This window comes from Pygocentrus nattereri, chromosome 4 (assembly GCF_015220715.1).
Source record: "Pygocentrus nattereri isolate fPygNat1 chromosome 4, fPygNat1.pri, whole genome shotgun sequence".
NCBI classification, from domain to species: Eukaryota; Metazoa; Chordata; class Actinopteri; order Characiformes; family Serrasalmidae; genus Pygocentrus; species Pygocentrus nattereri.
In genome coordinates, this window is record NC_051214.1 from 8,528,654 (window position 1) to 8,556,178 (window position 27,525).

Below are 27,525 nucleotides of genomic sequence, written 5' to 3' on the forward strand. Positions count from 1 at the left end.
ATGCTCCATTCTAGAAGACTTACAGAGTCAGAATTGTTTACAGTGGTAGTGATAGGAACCAAACGTCTGAAAAGTTTAACACCTCTAAAAGCTGCCTCACAGATAGATGGACATGAAACGGTTATGGATACACAGACTCAACGCTCAAGGCAACGTTTACGGTAGATCTGAGACGAGATTTTGGTCTGAAACATTTTTACATCCGTTTATGGTGGAGGATACATGCAGGATGTTGTGAGGCAAAATTATAAGGAAAACTACAGTAGAGTACATAAAATGGCTATATTTGTGTAGATATCACGACCCCTGGTTTCTTATCAATACCACTAGAAAGAAATGAATCCTGAATTAAATCATTCCACATCAATCCTCTCTGAATGACTTTCTTTGATTCTCAATGAATGAATTATGCAGAAATTTGCCTTTAAGGCAAAAACTACAGCATCTTAACCCAATCCATCAGAGTGCCAGACAAATGGTAACAAAGTCCAAAAAAAAAAAAAAAAAAAAAAAAAAATTTATTTAGGAGACAATTGGGTTCAATAAACTCTGTCATCACCTGGTCCATTCCCGGCCCGGACTCTTCCTCCTTATCACTGCCATCAAGGTCGTCATCATCGTTATCTTCATCGCCCCACATCCTTTCATCCAGGGTGTCTGTTGGCCCATCTCCCAGATCTCCCATCTTCTTATCCAGCTCCTCATTCTGCTCTTCATCAGAGTCCTCCTCATCCTCACCTGTAAATTAGAGAAGAGAATAAAAAATAAATAAATAAATAAATAAAACTTATTAAACTTCATAATAACGTATTATGTAAAATTAATATTGTACTTTATTCACAGCATTTATTTAATATTAGTAACAGAACTGGGCTTCCTTTTTTTCAGGGACAAATTAGGAGCCTATTTATAAGCAGTAAATATCAATGAATCAATTTTTTTGCTTAAGAAATATGAAATGTAGTCATTTTTTACTTGAATTATACTGTGCATTTTTTCTATTTGGTCTCAAACAATATAATCAACTTACAAATTTCCAGCAGTATTCTACAAATACAGTTAAATTAAGTTTAATATTTTTACATTTTGCTTCATTCTAACTTTATTTCTTTGCCTACTTCTGTCTTCTATGTTGAAATACAGAAATGTGTAGGAATGCACAATAATATTGGTATTGTAGCACTGAAAGATATTTCAAACCATTAGTTGATGATTCAGAGTATTTGTTTGAGTATTCATACTCAGGAAGGTTAAGGCAATGGCAGATTTCAGAGCTAAAAATATATTACAAAAAATATTAATTTTACTGCATTTCTTCATATAATGCAAATTACAGTATACATAGCCACAGTTATATAATATACACTATATTTCCAAAAGTATTCACTCACTAATCCAAATCATTGAATTCAGGTGTTCCAATCACTTCTATGACTACAGGTGTATAATAAAACCAAGCAAGTTTGCAGACTGCTTCTATAAACATCTGTGAAAGAATGGGCCGCTCTCAGGAGCTCAGTGAATTCCAGCATGGTACCATGATCAGGCGCCACCTGTGCAACAAGTCCAGTCGTGAAATTTCCTCACTACTAAATATTCCACAGTCAACTGTCAGTAGTATTATAACAAAGTGGAAGCGATTGGGAACGACAGTGTCTGGGATTGGTGGTTGCCAGGAGAACGGTACTTGTCTGACTGCACTGTGCCAAGTGTAAAGTTTAGAGGAGGGGGTTTATGGTGTGGGGTAGTTTGGGCTCGGCCCCTTAGTTCCAGTGAAAGGAACTCTTAATGCTTCAGCAGACCGAGAGATTTAGGACAATTTCATGCTCACACTTTTGTGGGACGGCCCCTTCCTGTTCTAACTGTGCACTAGTGCACAAAGCAAGGTCCATAAAGACATGGATGAGCGAGTTTGGTCTGGAAGAACTTGACTGGCCTGCACAGAATCCTGACCTCAACCCAATAGAACACCGTTGGGATGAATTAGAGCGGAGACTGGGAGCCAGACCTTCTCGTCCAACATCAGTGTCTGACCTCACAAATGTGCTTCTGGAAGAACGGTCAAAAATTCCTATAAACACACTCCTAAACCTTGTGGAAAGCCTTCCGAGAAGAGTTGAAGCTGTTATAGCTGCAAAGGGTGGACCAACATCAAATTAAACCCTATGGATTAAGAATGGGATGTCACTGAATTTCATATGCGTGTGAAGGCAGACGAGCGAATATGTTTGGCAATGTAGTGTATATAAATACTCTGAAAGTATGTTATCCAGTACGTTAAAAATGCTTATCGAGTTATAATTAAAAGCCATGAAATGGATAAGAATTTAGTGTTTTTGGTCCCTTCTTATTCTTCCTTTGCCTCAAGCATGAGGCACTTTCGATTTTGATTTTTTTTTCCAATGAGTTCTCATCCTGGCAACCAAGTGACAACCACATGAGATACCACAGTAACCACTTAACAACAACATAGTAATCATCCAGAATATATATAATCACATATTATTCATTTTAAGCCATTTCTACCTATATTGCAAATTATAGTAGATAGAGTCACAGTTTTATGCATCGGCATACATGTTTATAAAAATGATTCGGCTCAGAATTCTCGGTGCATCCCTTGAAGTTTAAGTGGAAAGTAAAGCTTTAACAAATTTTATTGTTTGTACTTTATTGTTGAATTGTTTGATTTGTCCAGAAATTGCAGTAGTAAAACTAAGGGACCCGAATTTAACATGACTGACCTGGTTCTCGAGGTTCGCCGTCATGCATCTTTCCATCAAAGTCCTCAGACATCTCGATGGCATTGTCTTCCTCTTTTATGTCTCGCTGGTCTGGCTCCTCCTCTCTCTCCTGTCCTTCCTGAAACGTGTCCTCAACCTGTACAAAACGGACAAAAGCCTTTAACAGGTCTGGTCTTCTTTTTTTATTTTTTACTTTTTGACCGGACCCGCCAAACGTTACCTGATCTTCATTTTCAATCTTGTCACTGACGTCTTTGACTCCTTCTCCCTCTCCAATACCCCCACCCTCATAGGTCATGGAACTCCGTGGCTCCCTCTCCATCACCTCCTCCCATTAGCTCCTGTGGCAAACAAAACCCCTGTACATGCAGAGGAAAAGAGAAGACATGTAAGATATGATAAATCATCAGTATGACACGATAATTTATCCATTTTCAGGTCTTTGAAGTTGGTCATGTAGAAATGAATGATAACCTTGTTTTAGTACATAAACAAAAAGTGCACATAGCCCCTCTAGAAACTACCACGTCCTTATCTGGCTGGCTGACTGTTGATAAAGGTTGATGAAAGTTCTGAAAAGACTCAGAACAAAAAGTGAGTTTTGCATTTTACAGTCGCTATGAAAAGTAGCTCTGACTCTACCTTCTGGCCGAGGTCTGTGAAGATGCTGGCGAGGACGGACAGCAGTTTGCCGGTGCTGCGATGAGCGCCCATACACACAGCCACGTACCAGCGCACTAGCTCTGAGTACACACACAGCATGGGCTCCAAACGAACCAGAAACCTGCAGGCCTCCTTAATCTCCTGTACATCACAAGGGCCAAGTTAGTGTCATTGTGCCATAAACACTGGAATGAATGTGGAAAGTTATTACACAGCGTAAATCTTACGCCTAAGTGCTGCGGCGAACAGGCGTCTCTGTGGGATCTCAGACGTTCCAGTAGCTGCTCAGTCACCCCCACGACGTCAGGCACAGAAAGCGACGACACGTCCCCACTCAGGTCCTCTTCCAGCAGCCTGCTCAAGTGACTCTGCTTCAATAGCTCCTCAGCCACTTCAGAATCACTTTCTGTAAATATGCACACGCACAAATATATATAAAATATAACGTGTGTGTATATACATATACAGACATATACACATACATACATGGAATTGCTTCAGTATGTATGTATGTATGTATGTATGTATGTATGTATGTATGTATGTATACATACGTATTATATACATATATACACACACACAACCAAAACCCTTAAAACCATCTGTAATACTGAAGCAATTCCATTGAACTTTCCTAGCAACCACCTGGAACACCATAATAACCATCGAGCAGTATCCTAGCAATACTGTTGCTTAAGGACATGGGAGGAAAATGAGGAAGAAGAAATGGGTCTATACGGTAGTAAAAACCTATAAGTAATCTTTTTATTTTAATTATTTTTGCCAGTGCGACTCAAAGACAAAGACACACAGCAGCAAGAGTTGTCTACTTCAAAACTTTTCACTACTCTGATGAAAAACTCAGCATATCAGCATTTATGTTATAAAAATTATGCTTTGCATTTGTTATAATTACTTTAAATTACACTTAAATAATTATGTAATATAAACCAAATGCGCACCCCTTCTGCTGTCTGCCGGCTGTTCTCCTTCTCCTTCACTCTCTCTTTCTCTCCTTTTCACCAGGCTCTGCACTGCACAGAGAACCGTGTTAATGGTTCTCTCCACCTGCTCCGAGAACTCAGCCCGGAACGATGTAGCAGGACCTGAGAAGATAAACACACTGATATGAGAACAGAGCAATACATGTTTTTCAATAAAAACATTCTGAACATTTTTAACATGAACTACTTGTGAAATGTGTCTAGTTGAACAAAAATAAAAATGCAGAAAGCACAATTCCAATCAAATTCACTTTTAGAACTATTATAGCAAAAGGGAAATACTAGGATACATGCTGTGGTCAACATTTAACTAAAGTGATGGCTATTACATTCACCTTAGACATGTTAGAACATCAGTCAAGCTGTTACTTTAGGAATTAGTTCAGCAGGAAAACAACACTAATGTGACACTTTGTGAAAGTTAAAGTCACAACATCAACATTAACACCGTTATACCAGGCCTTAAGAGTCTTTCTCTCACGTTTTGAGGTCTGTCCGAGTGACAGCAGCTGAGATTTCCACGCAGTGAACTCCGTGACGCAGGTGTCCACCTCACCCCTGACGGCATGAAGCCCTCGGGTGAGACTTGGCTGCGTGTTGAGCACTGGTGTCCCCTCAGGGACAAAGAGCTGCTCTAGAGCAACCATGCGGCCCGCCAGCGACCCCAGACCGTATACATATGAGCAGCACTGCTCCATGTGGCTCCTGAGGAAAAGAAGAGAAACAGGGTTAATATGAGGATTAAAGAATAGATGCTTTTATTTTGTTCATAAACTCAGTCACTTAAGCTGATGTAACACTTTATTTGGATTGTCCACTTTAGAGGCTTTGTAGATACTTACTTTACTTTCAAGTCACATTCAACTAAATATCTACCAAATTGACCATAATTTTCTTTACCTGGTTCTAGTCCTAGCCCTAACCTTATCCTCAACCCATAACCTTAACCCTACCCTCACCCTGGTCCAAGCCCTAACCCTGGTCTGAATCCTAACCCAAACCTACTACTGTTTAGAATCAACTGAGTTTCAACAGTTTGTTAACCATTTGAACATCTGTAGATGATCTATAGAGGACTGTAGTAGATTATCCAAATAAAGTGAGACCTAAGCTACGATACAGATTTTTCTACAAAATATGAGAACCGAGCTCTAGCTACTTAAAATTCTGAAAGGGAATTGAAAAAATGAGATGGTTAAGATGTAAACAGTCTGATGTGCAATGAGAAATTTCTCTAGACTTCTCTAATTGATGGGAGGCTGAGGTCTGAACATCTTAATGCATCTAAAAGTTACCTTACAGAAAGCTATTAAAGAAAACGAATATATTACGTATTAAGATTAACTTTTGATGTCTGAGACGGTGTTGTATGAACGTTTTATAGCAAAATCTGAGCGCAAAACTTACATTTTAAAAACACATTTAAAATATTTCCATTGTAGACATTGGGACCCCTCCACTGTAAATAAATGGGTAAGTTACTCTACAATAAACCATCTCACATCAAACCACTCTGAATGATTTTATTTACCTCTCAATGACTGAATTATGCAGAAATTTTGGAAAGTCAATGGAAGCCCCATATAATATGTCTTTTTTTTTTAAATTTTAACCCAATTTTCTCCTCAATTTAGTTGTATCCAATTCCACCCGCTGGTTAGGACTATCCCAATCACACAATGTGACCAGTGCTAGGAGGGCGAAGGCCAGCACAGGCTTTATCTGAGACCTGTGAAGCACCACTGCATCTTTTTAAACTTCCACTCATGCGACATCATTGGACAGCTAAACGCGCTCGGAGGAAAGCGACAACCACCAGATCTGTTACGTTAGCTAACAGGCGCCTGCACTGATTAACATCACGTTGAATGATGGAGGGAGAAGGGAGGACATCCTACCCACCCAGAGACAGTGAGGCCAATTGTGCTCTCCAGGACTCCCGGCTACTGACGGCTGTAGCGTCCCCAGGGATCGAACTCGCGATCTCAACCCGTCTTTAAATAACTACACAAATATGCAACAACGGACTACTTCTGGTGTGGCTACCAGCTGTTGGGTATGTACAGTTACAATGTACATTAAATTAATTTTTTCTAATGTACCATTTTTCTTATTTTTTTTTTAAATATTTGACACAATTTTACTGTTACCAACATTACATATAACAACTCAAAAGACCTGAACATTCACTGCTCCTTTTGGATACGCCTGTGACCCCTGGTTTCTCTACATTGAACCATTCCGCACTAAGCACCGAATGACGGTTTAATTCTCAGTGACGAAAATGTTATTAAATAAATTCTGTGGAATTAGCCTGTAAAAAAAAAGCACCCTAAAATTCACTGTGTTGTTCATATTACACACACGGCTATTCTGAGAGACCCCAATACACATTACAGAAAGCTCTGGAACTCTGACTGATGGTGACACTAAAGTCATTACATTTCAGTGTTAATTAACTGATTAAAGAAAGTCATTTTCAGCTCTAGTGTGGGCTTCTCTTTCTTACGTCCATGAGCCTGCTAGGATGTTGTGTAATGAATCTGCACCAGAAACCCAGTTGTGGCCATGTGGACCACAGACTCACCATGTATGGATGGCTCCGTTTGTGGACTCTAGTTCTAGAGCATTAAGCTTCTCTTTTAGCTGCGTGCTCTCACTGTGTAAAGCCTCCACCCTCTGCACTGCCTCACTCCAGCCAGCCTCGCCCCGCCTCATCAGACACGCCTGAGGCTGCAGGTGAGGAGCCAGAGGTGACGGGTGGCTCAGAGTAGCCTCGCCCTGTCCGGCCTGGGACAGCGCAGCAGAGGCGCCCTCCGGACAGCATTGGAGAACCCAGGAGAACTGCTGCAAGGCCGCGCTACACTGCTGCGCCAGAGCCTGAGCCCTGACCACCCAGCCATGCAGAGAGTCCTGAGGAGGAAGACCACTGTCCTCTTCCTTACTCGAATCGGTCACATGTGAGCGGATGTCCTGGATGCTGTCAATCAACTTCCTGCCATTTTGATGACAGAAAATAAGTTTAGTCTGATTTGACTAGAAATGGTGCAAAACAGTAAAAAATAACCACTAATCAACCATTAATCACTCATTTGTGGCTGCACAGTTTGTGTTGGTCATCCTCTAGTCCTTCATCAGTGGTAACAAGACACACTGTTGAACAGATATTTTTGGTTGATGGGCTATTCTCAGTTCAGCAGTGACACTGAGGTGCTTAAATACTCCAGCAGCACTGTTTTGTCTGCTCCACTCAGACCAATGCAAGTCCAGTGTCACTACAGTGATGAGAATCCACCAGCCAAATAATACCTGCTCTGTGGTGGTCCTGGACCATTGAAGAACAGGGTAAAAGGTAGCTTGTAAGGCATGCAAAGAAATAGATAGAATACAGTCTCTAATTATAACTGCAAAGTGCACATGTATGTATGTTCAGGATGTCAGTAAGAATGAACCGCTTCACACAATGAGCTGATCGTCTTACCAACCAATCAGCACTCAGTAGCTGTAGTGCTAGTGTCCTATTGCCAAAACCTTTAAGCAGGTTTTCTTTGCTTTTTTTTAGTGCAATACATCCTTCTACTTTACAAAATTAAAGGAAAGTCCTGAACCTGTGGTTAAAAATAATTTCAAAATTTAGCTTCATTCAGTCCCATTCTTTGAGGACCCACTGGTGCCCTCTGGCATTTTGCAGTTATGTTTCTGACATAAGGGGAGAAACAGGAAGAGTCAAGGCTCCTCTAAAACCAGCTCTGGTTTCAGCTCCTCATTCAGGAGCTGGAACTTCATGAGAGCTCTCGCACACGGTTGCCCCGAGTTGCTTTTAGAGATTATTTTACCCCAAATTATGAAGACGAGAATAAACTAATCCTCATGACTTTGATCGTCTGCACTTTTGCCTTCCAAAAAAAACTGCATTTCTGTGTGAAATATCATCAGTTATGCATGTGATTGAATTCAGTAACTGACACCAGAATAAATCATGCTGCGTAAGGCTTTTGACATGAAGACAGTACCTGAGGTGCACCCAGTGTTCTGTTAATTTGGTGAGTCGGCGTCTTTGTCTCAGCAGCAATTTGAAGAGGTGAGAGGAGAAACCACGGCAGCGCTCCACACTGCCCAAACCCAGCTCCTACACAGCACACAAACACACAGCAGAAAAAAACGCATCAAACGCTGTACCAACACTGTACAGAGCCGCAAACATTCAGTAAAGCTATGTGGTTTGTGTGCTTAAAACACTTTTAGTCATCGATTTGGTATCCAGAGACTAGCAGTCGTAGTTTGAAGGAGCAGAGGTGCAATGAGTCAGTTACAACTTAGTTCATATGTTTTGCTAGTGAAGAAAAATCACCGAACCACTAAAAGTGCAAACCTTTGCAGCCGTTTGCAGCGCAGCCTGCATGGCGTTGCGTCTAGCCCAGGAGCGGTAAAAATACTTCTGACAGCCGTCCCAAGCACTGGACATCTCAGAAAACAGGCTAGTGAGAAAAGAGAAGGTGAAAACTTATCACTGTTGTTATTTACTACTCACAATTTGGACATTCATAACATAACATGTAAAAGCAAATGGAACATTATCTAAAAAAAAAAAAAAGGAAACACAGCCTGGTTCCACTGTCAAAAGAACTCCAAATGGAATCAGGTCCTCTATACCTCAGTAGTTAGACCATGCCTATTGATAAAGTTGATATAGAGGCAGCATGTTGTTTGAAGTTTAAAATAACTGGATCATGCTATTTAACAGTTAGTACAGCTGGATCATGCTATGTAATGGATGGTATTACTGGACAATACTATTTCACGGTTAGTACAGCTAGACCATTCTATTTGATGTTTGCAATGGTTGGACCACATTATTTGACGGTTGGTTTCACTTTATGGTGTACATATGTGGATTTAACTATTTGATCATTAGCATAGCTTAATCGTACAATTTGACACTAGTGCAGCTGGACTACACTATTTGACAGCTCTTGTTATGTTGTGTGTTGGATACAGCATAATGGGTAACACACTACCCACCATTTAGCAGACTGGGATTCAGTCCCCTTTGAGTCCCTGGGCAAGACTCTTAATGCTACATTTCACTCACACCTGTAACATGATTAAACTGTACAATGCTATAGACTAGAGCGTCTGCCAAATACCTTGAATGTGAATGTCAATGAACACATTTGTTGTACATGTATAACAGGTTGTGTAGGTTGTAGTAAGATGATCATACGTGGTCTCGGTGTAATCCTGTGTCCTGACTGATGACAGTGCCGTGCTCATCTCAATAGGCTGCAGACATAGTGGCTCCTCCGGATCTACTGTACGACCCCACGTCAGGCCTTTGCGGTATGACAGGCCTAAATGAGAAACACACCGAAAAATGTTATATTCACGATAGCTTAGTGCTGACAAGCTCTGCTGCTAAAGTCATCTAGCTCCAGCCTTGTTTGATGAGCATGTGTGCCGAAGCAAAACATTTTTAAAGTGTCTAGAGCTGAGGGGTCACGGCTTCAAGGTTTCAGCTACACATTCATTTAACTCAATTTTAATAGAAGCAAACATTAGACAGCAAACTTGTCCTGGTTAACTGTATACATTTGGGGGAAGATTCTGAAATTTTTCATTGTTATTTTTATTTACTATGCCTGTTTTTGAACTCTGAACCTCAGAGAGACCACATAAAAACCACTGACCTATCTGTGCCAGCATTTTGAAGAGGTCAGCCAAAGCTCTCTGTTTCTGCAGCAGGATATGTTTGACCTCGGCCTTCTGTCTCTCCTGTTCCATAGAGCGGTCCACTGTCAGACTCTGGAGGGCCTGTACGTTGGCAATGATCTCCGCTGGGAACATCAAACACACAGAGAGGAGTTAACATGTTAAACAGGTCTTACATTCATTAGCACTGCATCTCATCATGATAGATACAGAATATATGCAGTACAGTCACAATTCATGCAATTAAACAGGCTGTTTCTGTGACTGCACTTTCAAGACGCATGTAAATGACATCTGTTCTGATTGGCTGTCCAGTTGTGTGCCTCATTCAAAAAGCAGTTGCGGAATTTCCTTGCCGACAGCCACAGCTGCTTTATCAATACTTTAAATGTAAAGATTTAAGACTTACAGCACAGTGTTCTAACTTAACTCGAAGTGGTTATGTCAGATCACCATCAGTGTCAGTTTTGCAGCTTCTAACCTGTAAACTGGTCAAGGTCCTCTGACAGTTCTGGCAGAGGCATCTTCTTGACCAGCTGAACGCACATCTTCCTCATCCTCCTCGTGAGGAAGGGCAAGCGAGCCTGGAGTGACGAGGGCTCCACACCGGACATGATATCCTCTGGACCATCACTCTGAAATAACACATAAAACAGACGTGGGTCAGAACAAAAGCAGCGCAATAAACACAAGTGGATCTTCCCAAAGAAATCATGAATTCATCAGAAGCTTGGTCTGAGTGATAAATGATCATACTTATCAAATTTAGACATTTTTTTCAGCATCAAAAAAAGTTGTATTTTCAATAAAGTATTGATGCCATTTTGTTCTGCAGTCTGTAACTCTGAACAACAGATACTTCAGTAGGTTTATGCATCATTCACTCACCAATTGAGTAAGTGATGAAATAGCATTTATAGTAGAAATTCGCACCTGTAGGTCTCTGCCCCGTCCTGGTAGGCTGCTATTGAGCGCCCGGTGGAGTCGGTGCAGTGGTGTCTCCTCCAGCTGAGTGTCCACGCTGTCCAGACCTGCACTACTGGCCTGCTCCACCAGGCAGGGAGCACATGGATCAGCCAGTGCCGCCTCAAACTTCTTCACAAACTTAAACAGGGTCCTGCACACAAGAGCATTTATAGCAAACATTATCAAAATAAGCAATTTTCATTAAACTGAATGAGCCGTTAGGTGTTTGTTAAGATGGGGGGGGGGTGGGCAGGGGGGCACATGTTTTAAATAAAATCTAAAGCACGCTTCCTCTTCTTTCCTCACCTATGCGTTTTCTCTACAGACTGCTTGATGGACCAGAAACTGACATCATTCCACTTGGAGATCTTGACAAAGTCCTGCAAGGGAAAAAACACTATTCAATTTGGGGTGAAAAAGGAAAGTAATTTAAATAATGTGATGTCTTCATTGTACCACTTCTGGCTGTTAAGGCCTCGGCCATTTCATGGGAAATGTACTTGGACTTGCCTTGAGTTCTTTCTCGATGGGGGTCCTCAGCTGACTCATTTTGGACTTGACGCTCTCTGAGAATTGTGCATAGTACTTGTGCAGGTTCCACAGCAGACTACACAGTGAGCCTAACAAGTGACAAATGATAATACCATAAGCTCAGGGTTTATAATATGATTTCAACTGTTTCAGCTGACAGTTTCTCTGTCCTACCTCTCTTCAGATCACGATGCCAATAAGAAGCTAATAAACCTGTCAGTGGAAATACAAAACTGTGCTTTAATGTGGCCTTTCAAGGTGTATAGCTCACCTTTGAAAGATCAATAAACAATATATGAATTCTATTAACTCCACGTCTGACAGTGTAGCCAGTCATTATCCATCTGTCCATCTATACACTTTCGGGTATGCTTAGGTTATGTAATTTTCTGTAGAATTATCTCTGCTAAAAAGTTACAAACCCCATAATGATTTGAGAAAATATTGCTATTGCTATCTTCCATCACAATTTAAGAATGTGTTTCATTCTCCTATAAAGTTAACAATGAAGAGCTGCAGATTTTGTAGTGTATATATGAATAAATAAATAACTCATATCACACACACACACACACACACACACACACACACACTTGCCTAACCCTACCACTATTATAAATAGAGGCTGCCCTAAAAACGTCTACAGATGCTTGGATCCCGATGCTTGCCACTAGCCACATACTTTATAAATGGTTGTTTAGCTCTCAACAATAACAGAAATACATTTGTTGTACATCAATTTCAGACGCAAACTAAATGGAAGGTGGTTGTTTTGGCAAAAATGATAAAATGCTAAAACAATTTACACATCTAAATCTTTTTTCTCCCACTGTTTCAGAGTTGTTGAAGAAAGAAAGCCAAATATGCCAAAATGAAACCAAATTTACTGCTCTCTTTGTCTTTTAGTCATGTTATCTCAGCCTATAGAATTAAGTCCAATATCTGCAGGTTCAGCATTCAAAGCACCAAAGTTTGCTGAAAAGGACAAAAAGCTTGTATGTATGAATAAAAATTCATAACATGTTGTAGACACTGTTGACCAGTTCCTTACATCCCTAAAAACAGCACACACTATTTTTGATTATTAGTGCTTAATTAGATCTAAGCTCCACCTTGTCCTTCCTGTTTGGGAGCCAGTAGGAGATGGCAGTGGAAGGCCAGTAGCATGGTCAGCCGTGTGTGGAATTCTCCCAGAGTGGAGCCCTCCATAAAACCCTGCAGGGTGGACGAGACAGAAGAGAGGGACAACTCCTCCACGCCCCCCTCTGCTGAATAGAACAGGAATGACAGAGTGAACAGGACAAATCTGGTTCAATCACATAAGTCAAATGTAATAACAGTAAACAGACATGATCAGTCATCACTAAACCTAACAATATGCTCACATTTGCCAAAAAAAAATGACCGGTTTGACTGGACATTTGCAACTGAAAGCATGTTACCAGACTTAGAGCCAGAGTTCTTCTCCTGCAGATGTCTCTCTATGAGCTGGTAGATGGAGAACCAGTGCTTGGTGGAGTTCTCTGCATGCCGCTTCAGAGCATTGTCTAGACTGCTTGACCAACAACTGAAAATGCAGACCAAATTACATTAGTCACACTGTATAATTAGGATCGATTTAAAATTCACAAATCACTGTTTAACAAAATCCATCTCCAAAACGGGAACATCACAGGAGAGAAAACTTCAATAAAAAATACACAGTTTAACAATTTTATTCCAAGTGCTTTCACTCATACAGTGTATAGGGCAGTTGATATTGTCAAGAAAAATAAAAGAGGGGAGAGGGGGGAACAAAAAAAACCAAAAAAAAAAAAACAAAAACAAAGTGTAGCTGTAATACACGAGTGACAAAATGCTGCACCCATGCCACAAAAGACTTACTTAAGCTCCAGTTTCCTCCACTGGATGATGAGCTGAGTGATCGGTTCCAACTCGTTCCTTAGAGACACCGAACGACTGGCGTTATTTTCCCAGTCCTAGGAGCAAGAGAAAGAACAAAAAGCAAGAAAAAGAGGTAAATACAAAGAAAAATGCAATTTGACGTAAGCATACCACATAAATCCTTTTATATATTATGCTAATAAAAAGAGATGCGGTTCCAGCTTAAAAACCCATAAGCTTGTATGCTCACTTGTGCTTTGCTGAGTAGGATCTCCAGGCCATTAAGGAACTTGGCAAGAGGGCTGGACAGACTGAAGGCTAGAATTCTCTCCATGACCACAGTGATCTAAACATGGTTATAAAAACAACATGAATCAGTGCAAACAAGCAAGCAAGATACCAACAACCGATTCATTAAACTGAGATATAATAACTTAATCTATATAGCACCTTTCATACAATGTAGCTTTAATACTTCTACTCCTGCTACTACTACAATCACCATTAGAATACTACAACACCACCAATCACTATTAGAATACTACTACACCACCACCAGTCACCATTAGAATACTACTACACCACCACCAGTCACCATTAGAATACTACTACACCACCACCAGTCACTATTAGAATACTACTACACCACCACCAGTCACTATTAGAATACTACTACACCACACCACCAGTCACTATTAGAATACTACTACACCACACCACCAGTCACTATTAGAATACTACTACACGACACCACCACCAGTCACTATTAGAATACTACTACACCACCAATCACTATTAGAATACTACTACACCACCAATCACTATTAGAATACTACTACACCACCAATCACTATTAGAATACTACTACACCACCAATCACTATTAGAATACTACTACAACACCAATCACTACTAGAATACAACAACCACAATTAGAATACAACAACCACAATTAGAATACAACAACAACCACTATTAGAATACTACCACAACCGCCACAACAACTATTACTAATATTATTACTACCACAACAACTATTACTAATATTATTATTACAACCACAACAACCATTACTAATATTATTATTACAACCACAACAACCATTACTAATATTATTATTACAACCACAACAACTATTATTACTACAACAACCACCACCACCACCACCACCACCACCACCAACACCACTACTACTACTACTACCACCACCACCACCACTACCACTACTACTACTAATAGGAAACGAAAACATTCAAATCTTCAATTAAAAACATAAAAAAATAAAATAAAAAAAATAAAATAAAATAAAAACACCTCACCTGAACCAGAGCCGGGTGTTCTGGCCAGTCGTCCAAACGCTGTCGGACGGCCTGTCCCAGCTGCTCGATGGCTGGCAGGCATAGCCGGGCCTGGCTCATGTTGGGCTCTCTGTAAAAGTCATAGGGCCCGTCACTCTGCAGGATCAAACCGGCTGGACCCCCAGAGCCCCGTACTGTGTTCTGCAGCAGAGAACTGAGCAACAGCTGAGAACCTGTCAACTGAGAGTCCATTTCACAATCTGAGAGTTAGGGAGAGGGGAGGGAGCGAGGTAAAGAGAGAGGGTGGGCAATGGAGAGGGGAAGGGAGAGAAAAAGAGAGAAAGAGAGATGTTTAAAGTATCAGTATGTCTTTCCTAGTGAATTTCAGAAAATAGGCAATCGGAGCGACATGCTACCAATCAAGAATTTGGGATCATAGTTTACCCTTCATCAGTTTGGAATGTTTGCAATAATACTAAAACAATTTGGTTGCAGATTCATATATACAAGGTATGATAATACTAATGCTAATAATACTAATAATAATCATTTTAATAACACATACTACTATATTACAATAATATATTTCATTATTTAAAAACAAAATAGTAATGATAATGTACAATAATGATTCTAAAATTATTTACAAACCCACGTAATACTGAGAACGAAGTTACAATAAAATTGTCATATTCATATACCTAAAGCAAGGATTAAATATGCGACTGTTGACTTTTAATATGTGAATTACTTTTTTTTTTTTTTTTTTAAACTGTTGCTAAAAGATTTTGAATAAAACATCTAATGACACTGCTTTGTGTTTCAGATTTAACATTGAGAAAGTTTGTGTATAAAACAACAAAAATGATTATGAGAAAATTATGGACAAGATTCAGAGTAAATAACAAATGCACTTATATGCTTATATGTGAATTACACACATGGAAAAAATGTCCTGGAAAACAAAAAACACCAAGTTACGAAAGGTATAAATAATTATAATAATTAATGCCCAAATGATGCACTTACCCATAAGATGATAGAAGCGAGCTATCAAGGGTGCAGTGATCTGATAGGATGAGACCAGAGCACTGATGTGGTCTTTACTCTGATTGGTCAGTGGGCTGGGCTCGTACCACAGTGATTGGGCGTATGATAGGCAGAGTCGCTGGTGCACCTGGACGATGGTGTTCTGACAGCTGGCTAACAAGAAGCCACTGCTTTCGCTAGACTCCGCCTCTTCAAAATCATCGTCATCATCCTCAATAATGATTGGCTGCTCTAGACTGGGTTCTGCGGTGATATCAGCGAAATCCTGAAAGAATGAAAACAATTGCTAAAAATGAGGACAAAACTAAATGCAATTTGAATGGAAACTTTCAGGCCCATGTGCACAGTATGCTGCAAGTCAAGCTTAAAGTCAATCAAATTGGACATTTTTACCTTGACTTTTCATGTTCTGGTCCCATTAAGCACAATCCATTGTGTCATATAATTCAAAGGAAATTGCTTTTCACAAACCAATGAAATCCTGACAAACAAAACCACCTCATTAACAATTGTTTTAGTACCGAATATCCTATTTCACTCAGAAATACGCCAAGTTAAAGGAAAAAAATCTTTTCCAATATCCAATTTCCGTTGACTTTTAATGTTGACTTTAACAATGACTGACAAAGGCATGATGTGATTTTTTCCCCAGATTGTTTTCATCTTACATTAATAAAGGTTTAATTATCTAAACTGTATCTGGATACAGTTCAGTTTCATTTACATTGTTCGGCAAAACGCTTCTCCAGTGTGAACAGATCATATCCAATCTTAAAGTTCAGTGTAAAAAGTACAACACACACGATGTTTGTATTAACTACAGTTTCCTTTGTCCTGGCAAGATATGAATCAACAAGTTTGTTTGGACACTTAGAGTACAGGAAGCATTGCACATCAGACAAATCACTGATATATGTAATGCTTTGGCCCCTGGAGGCTAAAGTGTGCTGACTGACCTTGTGGTAAGTGGGGAAGGATCGTCTGAACTCGCGCTCCTCCTGCTGCTCCTCAGTGAGGCCTGTTCCGTGCAGACGAGAGCGGGTGCGGTACAGACTGGCTTCTCTCTGCTCTTTCTCCCTTGCTCTCCTCTCCTGCTCATCCCACTCGTTCACAAGAGCCTGTGCAGACCGAGATACGTGTAGAAAATCACACACAAGACAATTTTCTGTCATTATTTACCACTCCTGTGTAATTCCCCACACAACACGCTTTCATTTACTGGACCATAAAAATTTTATTAAACATCATTAGTGATGAGACAGTTAAACACTGCAAGTCAGAGACTTTCCTTTTTTTTTATTTCCAGTCAAAACAGCTATTAAGCACAAGCTACTCATTTATAGCATCAGGGAAAACAAAACAAAGCGACTGACAAGATTACTCAGAACCCAAACAAATCTTTTTTCAGTATTTAGTGTGTCCACCTTTTTTCCTTTATTACAGCTTCATTGCAGGAGTCCTGCTTTCAGTTTTTCAGAGAAATCTACAGGGATGTTTTTCTACACCTCCAAAGTTCAATCTTAAAAGTTGGTCACATTGTATGCTTCTCATAATCCAAATAATCCCAAACACATTCCATGATGTTGAGGTCTGAACTTTGGGGTGGCCACTACATTGTTCTGAGAAGATCAGCAGCTTCATTTTCTTAATAACAGCTTCTTGAATTTGAATTTAATGGTTATATTGACTGGAAATTAAATAAATGGAGTTAGGCCTTTTTTAAGGACTTGTGAACAGTACTGAGCATGTACTGCAAGAGTGTCCAGCTCTGGTCCAGTTTGGGATTTCTCTACTCCAACATACCTGAAATGTTCCACATGTTCAATAAGAATTTCATTAGATGCTTTACATTAAACACAGTATCTGACTCTCACCTGACAAACGTGTCTGAGGAGTGTCCGAGCCTCTGTCCCCAGCTGTCCGGCAGTCAGTGAATGGCTCTGCAGGCGAAGCAGGGCACTAAGTAGTAATACAGAGGGTTCAGGGACCACACGGTGTGCCTCAGCAGCTGGCAGCAGCTTCCCCAGCCCCCGCAGCACATCAATGCATGCTCGAGAACACAGGAAGTCTGCGCTGGCCAGATCAGAGGACAGCGGTGGACCAGGAAAGGCCAGCAGAGTGGAGAGGAGGCGGGGCAAGCCCGGCAATGCAGTCAGCGAGGAGGACACCTGCGAGGCCAGCAGACGCATGCCGTGCTGCAGCTGCAAGATGGCAGAGCGTAGCGGCACCACCACATCTGGATACAGCGGGTACTCCTCGGCCAGCCGCTGAGCGAAGCGGTGCTGGGACGCCTGCCAGACTGCCTCCTCTTTCAGCAGGCCCTGGATGCCTGGTCTGGACTTTGGCCTGGAGCCCTGCAGTGCCTTCAACAGGTGGGACAGCAGGTCGCCCACGGCTGACGGCTGCCCAATGCTGCACAGGTAGTGCTGGAGCTCCTGGTAGAGGCGGCCGTATTGCGGGTCAGCGGGGCGACAGGCCTGCTTGCGGCTGAGTTCACAAATCTGCTCTTTGACCTGCTGCATGCGGATCCACAGGTACCTAAAAAAAAAACACAAAAAGTCACAAATGTGAATAAGCAGCTGCATATAAACACACTGACAGTCAAAAGTCTGAGGACTCATTTCCTTCTAAATTGGTAAGCTATTGCTAAAAAACAGAAACCAGAGGAGCTGATGATAAACATGCCTGTTCACTCTTAGATTGAATGCTTTTTCACTAAATAGTGTCCTAGGACTGTCAAAATTAAAATACTAACATTGATCAAATTTGATGATGGACCCCTGAAAAAGGAAAGAGCCAAAACACGCAAAAAAACAAAAACCAAACCAAACCAAAAAAAAAAAAAAAAAAAAACAACATTTTAAGCCGCACTATACCTTAAAAACAACTGCAAAATCTAGTCATAAAATTGCCAATTAGCCAGCTGCACACATCATTAAAGAAATGTTTAACGAAGAAATATATTAAGCCCTTTAGGAGTAACTTTTGTAGTATTTTTTACATTGTGTGCTGCAGTTTTACACTGACTCATTCAGTAAAGATCTAAAGTTAGTCCGACTAGCGTATTATTAGACTACTGGTGCCCACAATGACCATATGATCAATGGTCAATGATATATCAGATACATTTTTTTAACAGCCAGTATAATAGCTGTGTCCTACTTATTTCTTTGCATCTAGAAAATAATTAGTTAAAATTTCCGTTATATCTGATCATCTGACAAAAAAGTCAGTTGACAGCTCTAATGTCTGCCATGATTATTCTGGGTTTTGTAGTTTTGTAAGGCAGTTCTGTACCTGATTCGAGGATGCTGGAAGGCATCAGTGGTGCTGCTCTCTTCAAGCTCTGCCCCTGTCAGCAGCTGAGAGGAGAGACTCCGCCCCCTCCACTCATCCTGGAGCAAGGCAAGCTGGGAAGAGAAAAGGGCAACTTCAGACAGACACAAAAGCATAAACAAGAATAAAACCATCATCATACTCACATTTTTTTGGTGGACTAGAGGTTCCCACTCTTGGCTAGTTCTACAGGCACATGTTTTGACACGCTAGTCAAATTACATGTTTTATTGATTATGTGAAAATAACATCTATAGAGAACACATAAGTTTTATTTGCTGAATTTAACATTGGAAAAAAACAATAAAACAAAATGTGGCCTTTGCAAGTTATGGCACATTTTTATAAATTTACTTTTTTCCAATATAGCAAATGGACAGAAATTCTGTACTATAACAAATCTTACCTTAAATCAACAAAACATGTCACGTGACAGGGGGCCTTGAAACTTTTGCATATGACTGTATTTAAGCTTTCAACAGTAGTTCAAGATGAAAGATATTGATTACTTAGAGATGTTGTGTCAAACGCTGGCACAAATATACAGACTAGCAAATGTCAAATATCAAACTGAATTTTATTGCGATCTGCCTGACTCACCTCTTCTTGTGCGTAGCTGAGTTTATACGCTCTCTTCACTGCCGGGTCAAAAATGGTCTGAGGGGCCCAAACTTGGATCTGCAAGAGACCCATATTCACCCAGAACACGCCGGACCGGGCTGGCTGGATGGCATCCTGGACACGATTGTGGGAGAACTGGGTCAAGCAGGTCACCAGTGTGTCCAGGAAGCCTTCTGGGAGAAGGTTTTCAGGAAGGCCTTCTCTGAGGGCCACTTGTATCTCCTGGGTTGCCCTGACAGGGTCCTGACCATCGATGAGGCTCTCACAGGACTCTGCGTAGCTCTCCTGTAAGCCTGGAGACAGCAGGTCAGAGAGAGCATGCAGCTGCCGGCACAGTACCAGCCCCTGCAGCCTGCAGTCCGTTAACCTACCGAGAGAGCAGAGATGACTTTAATGTTAGACGCATTAGTGCATGTGTGTGTTTCATACACCACTAAAAGAGAAAAGAGAGCCTTCGTAATGGCTCCACCACCATAACTGCCACCATCCATTTTACTTTTGGCCATACAGGGCATACGTGCATGAATCTGTGTTGACCCTACCTGAAGTCGAAGAGTTCGGACATGGCCATGTTGTCCCAGAGCACGGCGCTGAGGTCCTGCAGCTGCCCCACTCTCTCTCTCCACTCGCCCAGAGTCACACGTGATGACGACAGGAAGGAGGAGCCTGATGGATCCCAGCGCCCACCCACCTCACTGCCACTTAAAACGCCCAGTATGCAGCGGGACCACACAGCACGACTCAGCATACCAGGACCCTGCAGGAAACAAAGGCATCTAAAACTTCCTGACAAATACTGTGTAGTAAATTGTTGTCCACAACAGCCACACACATACACACCGTGTCAGAGGGCCCCAGCAGTGATCTGGAGCTTTTCGGTTCCTCTGGGCTCAGTGGGCTCCACTTCAGCCAACGCTCAGGATCAGAGGTCACACTGCTGCTCCACAGCGCCGCCAGCGTCTCAGACAGCAGCTCACACCACACTAGCGGCAGCTCCTCTACAGGCTGAGAGGCGAACAAGGACAAGAGGAAGTTATAAAAAGGTCTATATGTCCAACGAGACCAAGCTGTTCAGGTGGGCAGCCAACCCCACACAAAGGGCCAGACTCGTAAAACACAGGGTCAGACTTTTTATGATGGTAAAAGCAAAGAGCGTGGCGGTAACTTGTTTGCTCATTTAGAAACAAAGATTATGAATGCTTGTACAATGCAAGGTGTGGAGTATGAGCAAATCATAAAATGATAAAATGATGAGCAGATTTCAGAATTTTACATATGAATCCAATTTACACATGTGGAAATGTCATTTTACAAGTAAAAAATAACTTCTGAATTTTTAACAGTCAATATTAAATGTTTCATTTTCACTAGATGAAATGCGATTTTCCCATGTGTAAACTGAATTCCTGAGATCATGGAAAAACAAGAATAAAAGCAAATTTCAGAACATCAATGTAATTTTTAACTGCAATAAAAAAGTAAAGGTTAAATGAATGTTAGTAAATAGGCTACTGTAATTATAACGTATTACAAAAAGGCCTGAATTGTTGTTATCATCAATACTGAATTATTTAATTGAGAGATATAGCACTTCTTCCCTTAAAATTTACAAGCTTTAAAATTCACAGCTCTGTTTCTTTCGGGAGCCAACTGAAGCTTTACTTGGAGGGTCTTTAATATGTATGACCACATTTACATGTGGATTTTGATTGGCTTTTGCCCAGGACACAGGTGAAAATAACACAGCATTATAAAGGACCACGGTGCACTAATCACCATAACAGCATTTTTATAAATTTCGCAAAGCATAGCACTGTGACCGAACAGTTTTGTGAAATGGTGTAAATATAGTTAATATACATTTTTCAGTCCCTTTAATTTCAAAAGGACCCACCAACCAGGCTGGTTAATAATAAGACTTTAGACTGCTAAGTGAATAATAAGCCTAGAATTCAGACATAGCTAACATTTTGTGATTACGGTAGAACATAGAGTGAAAGAGCTGTATTTACTATTATATTAGTATATTAACAAGACGAGTATGTGGAGGACTAGATTTGGTGCCTATACCCGCTCTGTGCTGAGGAGGAACCACAGTGGCTGGAGCTGGCGGATGTTCATGGGCGTGGACTGCATGCAGAAGCGTAGGTGATTGGAAAGGGATCGACAGAGACCAGCCTCCGCTTCCTTATTCCCTCTGTGGAAGAGAGAGAGTTACAACAGGTCAAGACTCAAGATTCAAGAGCTGATGGTGAAGGCATCATATGAAAAATGTTTCATAAGGTGCCCTGGATTTCCATAAATCCTGTGTTACATTAAATTTATTGCCAATTTCATTTCACAACACAAGGAATGCTATTTTTATCACAACATAATGAATGTTATTGCTATACCACAATGTCAATAGAATAACATAAATAATGAGATCTCAAGAAAAAAACAACCATTTGGCTGTGATAAGGACAAAAATATCATGAGATCTCAAGTAAACAAATGAAAACAATTTTTAAGTAAAAAAGACATGTAAATCCGCTGCACGTTCAGGGCGTCTGTAGAAATAGACAGTTGTACCGCACAATAAAATTTTTCACTCTGCACTACATTCTGGACTACACAGTGCTGTGAAAAAGTATTTGCCCCTCACCCGATTTTTCAAATCACCCGATTATTAAAGATAAAGATTTATTTGAAACCTAAATTACCCATGTATAAAAGTAATTGCCCCCTAAGACCTAATAGCTGGTTGTGCCCACCTTGGCAGTAACAACTGTAATCAGATGTTTGCAACAAGTGTTTCACATCACTGTGGAGGAATTTTGGCCCAATTGTGCAGAGCTGTTTTAATGTAGATACATTAGAGGGCTTTCGAGCATGAACTGCCCTTTTAAGGCAGTTTATTTCCAACTAGATTTTATATATGAGTAAGGTCACAATACCTCTGCATTACAGACAGGTGCAGCAGGTCCGCAGTCACTTTCATTTGATTCAGAACAGCCAGTTCCTCCAGCACCGGCCAGAGTTGAGCTCTGCGGCCCAGCTGCAGAAGCACCTCACGGCCTGGGGCAGCACCATCACTCATTACCTCCTCATCTGCAGCCTCAGTGAGGGAATCCAGCAGGCCACAGGAGGCCAGGTGACCCTGCTGCTGATCCACACAGGTGAGCAGTCTGTCCAGTACACCTGAAGGTTTCACACATTTCAAATCAAGACAATCTTCTAACAAGGTAATGCAGCACAGCAAGGTACAAGCCTTGTGTGAAGTTTTTAACATTTTCATTCCTATTTCAACCAGTGCTTTAAATCAACACATGAGCAAGTACTACAACTTTTACTCAAGTAATAAATGTATGTGTAATACATCTACTCTTACAAAGCATCTTAGAATGTAAAAATGGATTTGAGATTACGCTACCCTGGTGGCTCTCAATACTAGTCCTGGGGACAGCATGTACTGTACATTTTGTTGTTTTACTTATCCTAATCCAACTGACTGAGCTCAAGATGCTTTGACATTATGGCGTTATAACATTATTAAATCTATTATTACTCCACACATTAGTCTACCAGCCATCGGAGCATTCCTAACCTGTGGGCTAGCTTACCAGTGTTCCGAGGTTCCAGCAGAAGATTGGCCTGCAGGACCAGACCCCAGCCTTCCAAAAGGGCTTCCTTAGAATCTATCCCCATGGCAACGCCCCGGAGACGGATCACCTCCCGTTTCCAAAGTGACGGCGTACTGTTGTCCAGACGCAGGTCTTTGACGTCTAACGCTCTGCTGAGGAAGCGAAGACGAGCAGCACATTCGGCCACGGCTTCCAGCTGTAGGAAGAAATAGACACAAAAACCAATGTGACAGAAAAAAAAAAAAGTATCGGTTAACACATTCACATGCAAAATCATTATATTATTATTATTATTATTATTAAGGTTTAAAAACCTTACTGTCCAGACAAACAGTGTTACTTCTATAGTAATAGTGTGTGAGTAGTATAGTATATATATTCTATAGTATATTCTAGTATAGTATATTCTATAGTAATACTGTGGTTGGGATAGTGTAGTGGTTCCACCTTCTACACTGTAGACTGGGGTTGAATCCCCACCTGGGCGAACACCCTACACTATACCAATAAGAGTCCTTGGGCAAGACTCCTAACACCACCTTGGCCTACCTGTGTAAAATGATCAAATTGTAAGTCGCTCTGGACAAGAGCATCAGCCAAATGCCATAAATGTAAATGTAAATAACACAGTGTACCTTAAAGGGCAGTGGTTTGCCCAGGGTTTTCTGAATATTCTTCAGTGCCGAGGCCACGGAAACAGAGCTGGACAGTGTGTTCTGGATGGCTGTAGAGATGGTGTGCAGCTCCTGCTGACCCCTGGTAATGTAAATCCAACAGAACAGGCATACGATAAATAAGTTTTTAGGGTTTTTACAACACTTTCCTTTTCGGGCGAAGGACAAAAATAATAATAATAATAATAATAATAATAATAATAATAATAATAATAATAATAATAATAATAATAATAATTCAAATGAAAGATTAAACAAGTATACGATGAAAATCTGACACTTAAATTATCTGTAAGATAATGAAAATGAGAAAAAAAATGATTAAAAACAGTGTTTGTCCTTTACCCCCCTGACCCCCCCACCCACATCTGCACAGATGTGTTCAGACAGTTTGAGCAGCAGCAAAACAGTAAAACATAAAAACGGTTTAATACAGCTGCGTTCTATAAACACTAAATCAACTTAAACTAAATCAAAGCGTGTTCATAGTGCCCATGACTGGAGAAAGTGCAGGAGTTACGATCCCTGTGCTTTACACGTGCTCTGGAATTGAGCTTTAGATGCCTTTGGGAAACCATAAAGTATTACATTTTCACAGTTTCACAACTTTCCCAACAAGCTTATTACTGCCTTTGAAACATTATCAGCATTATTACATTAACTCAAAAGCATAAATGAAACACCAAATTATAAATATCTAAAAAACGTTCTTTTGTTTTCGGAATGAATCCAGAATGTCAGTCTGTAATTAATGAAATGTCCAGTGAAAGACATCATACTACAACAGCAAAGTACACAGTCATAATGAGAGACTCATCTAAAAGAAATTGAAACCAGTAATATTATATTTTTTTCAGTTATCCGAACAAAAATAGCCTTCAGGGCATGGCTCTAAGAACTCACTCATAGTCTCCATCCCCCATCAGGAGCTGGGGCAGTCGCAGTACCAGGTGTTTGTGGACCCACTGCCAGTGCAGGGAGAGTACGCACACGCCACAAGCATCCGCTGGCAATGAGTTACACACGTGCCAGAAACGATCCCTCCACTGAAGCAGCTGCAGGATCTAGAAGCACCAAACGAAGAAAAATGAGTCAATCAATAAGACTTTCCTATGTGGTTTCTGAGACTATATAACATGTGAGATCTATTACGGACATTAACTGATACCCAGTAAATCTCAAAAGGAAAACGCAACAACAAAAACAACTTGCCAAAATTTGCGAAGCTCTGCGGGCTTATTGAAAAATAGCTGAGATAATTTAAGTAAGCAGCCTCTAATTACATTTACAGCATCTGGTGGACGTTCTTATGCAGATGACTTACAATTTGATAATTTTACACGGGTAGGCAACAGTAGTGTGTCTTGCCCAAGGTCTTGGTATAGTGGAGGGTACTTACCCAGGTGGGGGACTGAACCTTAGTTTACAGCGTAAAAGGCAGAGGGGTTACCCACTACACTATACCAACCACTCTAATTAACTAACCAGCTACTATAGCCAACTAGTATATCGTCGTTGTTGGAGAAATGTTTTATTCCAAGTATGTTTGGGCTATTTCTATTGCACTGTTCATGAACTGTTGACACAAAATCAAGAGAAGCTGGCCATTTGAAATGGTCAAAAAATAAGCAACACAACAAAAATGGAGATACGAGGTTTTATCCTGAGAGTGATGGCATGGATGCAGACAGCAAGCAAACACATACTGATGACATTTTAGGCTGCAGATAAGAACGTTGTGAATGTGATTTTTGGTCTAACTACTGCTTTCAGCACACCACATGCCTTTTCATATTTGTTACATCAGCAACAAATGGATGCCAGGAAATCAGAGAACATGGAAAAATCAATCTATGGAAATGAAGAGAATGCAAGGACAAGTGAGAAATGGGGGGGGGGGGCTCAGACCTCAAACATGAGGTGGTCAGAGATGTTGGGCTGGTCGGTCTGTACAGCCTGCAGTACGAAGGAGTCCCAGAGGTCGAAGAAAGGCCGAAGGTGCACCAGCACTGGGTGCGGCAGATGCCCGATGTCTACAGTGCCTTTGGGGGGGGGGGGAGAGAGAGAGAGAGAGAGAGAGAGAGAGAGAGAGAGAGAGAGAGAGAGAGAGAGAGAGAGAGAGAGAGAGAGAGAGAGAGAGAGAGCGAGAGAGAGAGAGAGAGAGAGAGAGAGAGAGAGAGAGAGCAGAAGATACTGTTAGCATTAAAGCCATGAACGTAGGTATGTGTGGGTTATTTCAGTGGCCAGCAGCTAGACTTGGTACAATACTGGGCAGCTGTTTAGGTGAGAACAGGTACTCAAATTTGCATCATATTCTTCACTATCCAGGCAATGACATATGATGATATACCCAAATCATAACAAATTATAATTGTCATTATTCCTACCACTAGTCCTACCACTAGTCCTACCACTAGTCCTACCACTAGTCCTACCACTAGTCCTACCACTAGTCCTACCACTAGTCCCTGATATAAACAATGTCATTCAGTGTGGCTTGATATAAGATGGTTAATTGTAGAGAAACTTACTGACTCATGGGTTATGACGTCTACAATGCAAATATAGCCATATTATTTACTATCCAGTGAGCCTATATGTGTCTTCTGTGTTTTTATGTAATGCTATTAATGTTTCAATAGACTTATATTTAAAAAAAAAAAAAAATACATACAGCATTCTTTGTGTACCATTTGCCTAACAACACCTTGCATGTACCTTCCACCATTGAGGGCTTAAAATACATTTCTACAGATTTTAGACCAAAAGTTTCTCTCAAAACTACTATAAAACAATGTCTCTGGGATCAGGCAGTGTTCTTTCATATAACAACTTCAGATCAAACCACTTTTTGTTTACATCTTAAGCATATAATCATGCGCAAATTGTGTGCGTGATTTTTGTTCAGTTTATAATAATGAGTAATAAGAAGTGAGATTGGTCTTCAGTTTGCGGCTGTTTCTGGGATTGTCACATTATCCACAATATGGTATAATCCATATTTGGGACACTTCAAACTCTACTAACCTAACATGTACACATACCTTTAGAGAAGGCAGTGGCCAGTCGTAGGGCGCTGTTATGAGGTGACGCGTTTCCAGTACTGCTGCCTATAGCTGCTCTCTCCTCCCGGTCCATCAGTATTATGATCCTGAAAGAAAGCAGGCAGAATATATTAAATCCTGAAGTCAATAGTAACTGTAACACAATAGAAAGCATATAGTTGTAATCTCACCTGTTGGCGACAGCATATAAGGCCTCCATAAACTCCATACACCTCTCCTCATCCTCAAAGTTACAGGTGTTGGCCAAGATGTCCAGGTACTGTTTGTTCCATCGCATGTCTACCAGGATCCTGTAGTCATCTGGGTAAGGGGAAGCAGTGTTTTTTTGGCACTGACATGTTACAATATCACTGCCAGC

General features: G+C 40.8%; 1 protein-coding gene across 1 annotated transcript in view; it reads right to left on the minus strand.

Moving 5' to 3' along the window:
• mdn1 (midasin AAA ATPase 1) overlaps positions 1-27,525 on the minus strand; it is an 88,028-nt gene that overhangs the window by 13,085 nt on the left and 47,418 nt on the right. Inside the window, 37 exon segments of the mRNA XM_037537733.1 lie at positions 560-738; positions 2,745-2,880; positions 2,965-3,036; positions 3,038-3,103; positions 3,387-3,548; positions 3,635-3,813; positions 4,370-4,513; positions 4,893-5,116; positions 6,999-7,406; positions 8,425-8,540; positions 8,784-8,889; positions 9,636-9,762; positions 10,099-10,245; positions 10,602-10,755; positions 11,054-11,237; positions 11,393-11,466; positions 11,597-11,706; positions 12,730-12,885; positions 13,060-13,184; positions 13,502-13,596; positions 13,752-13,847; positions 14,820-15,058; positions 15,828-16,113; positions 16,805-16,966; positions 17,723-18,386; positions 19,146-19,258; positions 19,785-20,172; positions 20,348-20,562; positions 20,646-20,810; positions 21,876-22,002; positions 22,742-22,985; positions 23,408-23,624; positions 24,064-24,184; positions 25,006-25,166; positions 26,011-26,144; positions 27,147-27,253; positions 27,338-27,467. Of these exon segments, the coding sequence (XP_037393630.1) occupies positions 560-738; positions 2,745-2,880; positions 2,965-3,036; positions 3,038-3,103; positions 3,387-3,548; positions 3,635-3,813; positions 4,370-4,513; positions 4,893-5,116; positions 6,999-7,406; positions 8,425-8,540; positions 8,784-8,889; positions 9,636-9,762; positions 10,099-10,245; positions 10,602-10,755; positions 11,054-11,237; positions 11,393-11,466; positions 11,597-11,706; positions 12,730-12,885; positions 13,060-13,184; positions 13,502-13,596; positions 13,752-13,847; positions 14,820-15,058; positions 15,828-16,113; positions 16,805-16,966; positions 17,723-18,386; positions 19,146-19,258; positions 19,785-20,172; positions 20,348-20,562; positions 20,646-20,810; positions 21,876-22,002; positions 22,742-22,985; positions 23,408-23,624; positions 24,064-24,184; positions 25,006-25,166; positions 26,011-26,144; positions 27,147-27,253; positions 27,338-27,467 (6,533 nt within the window).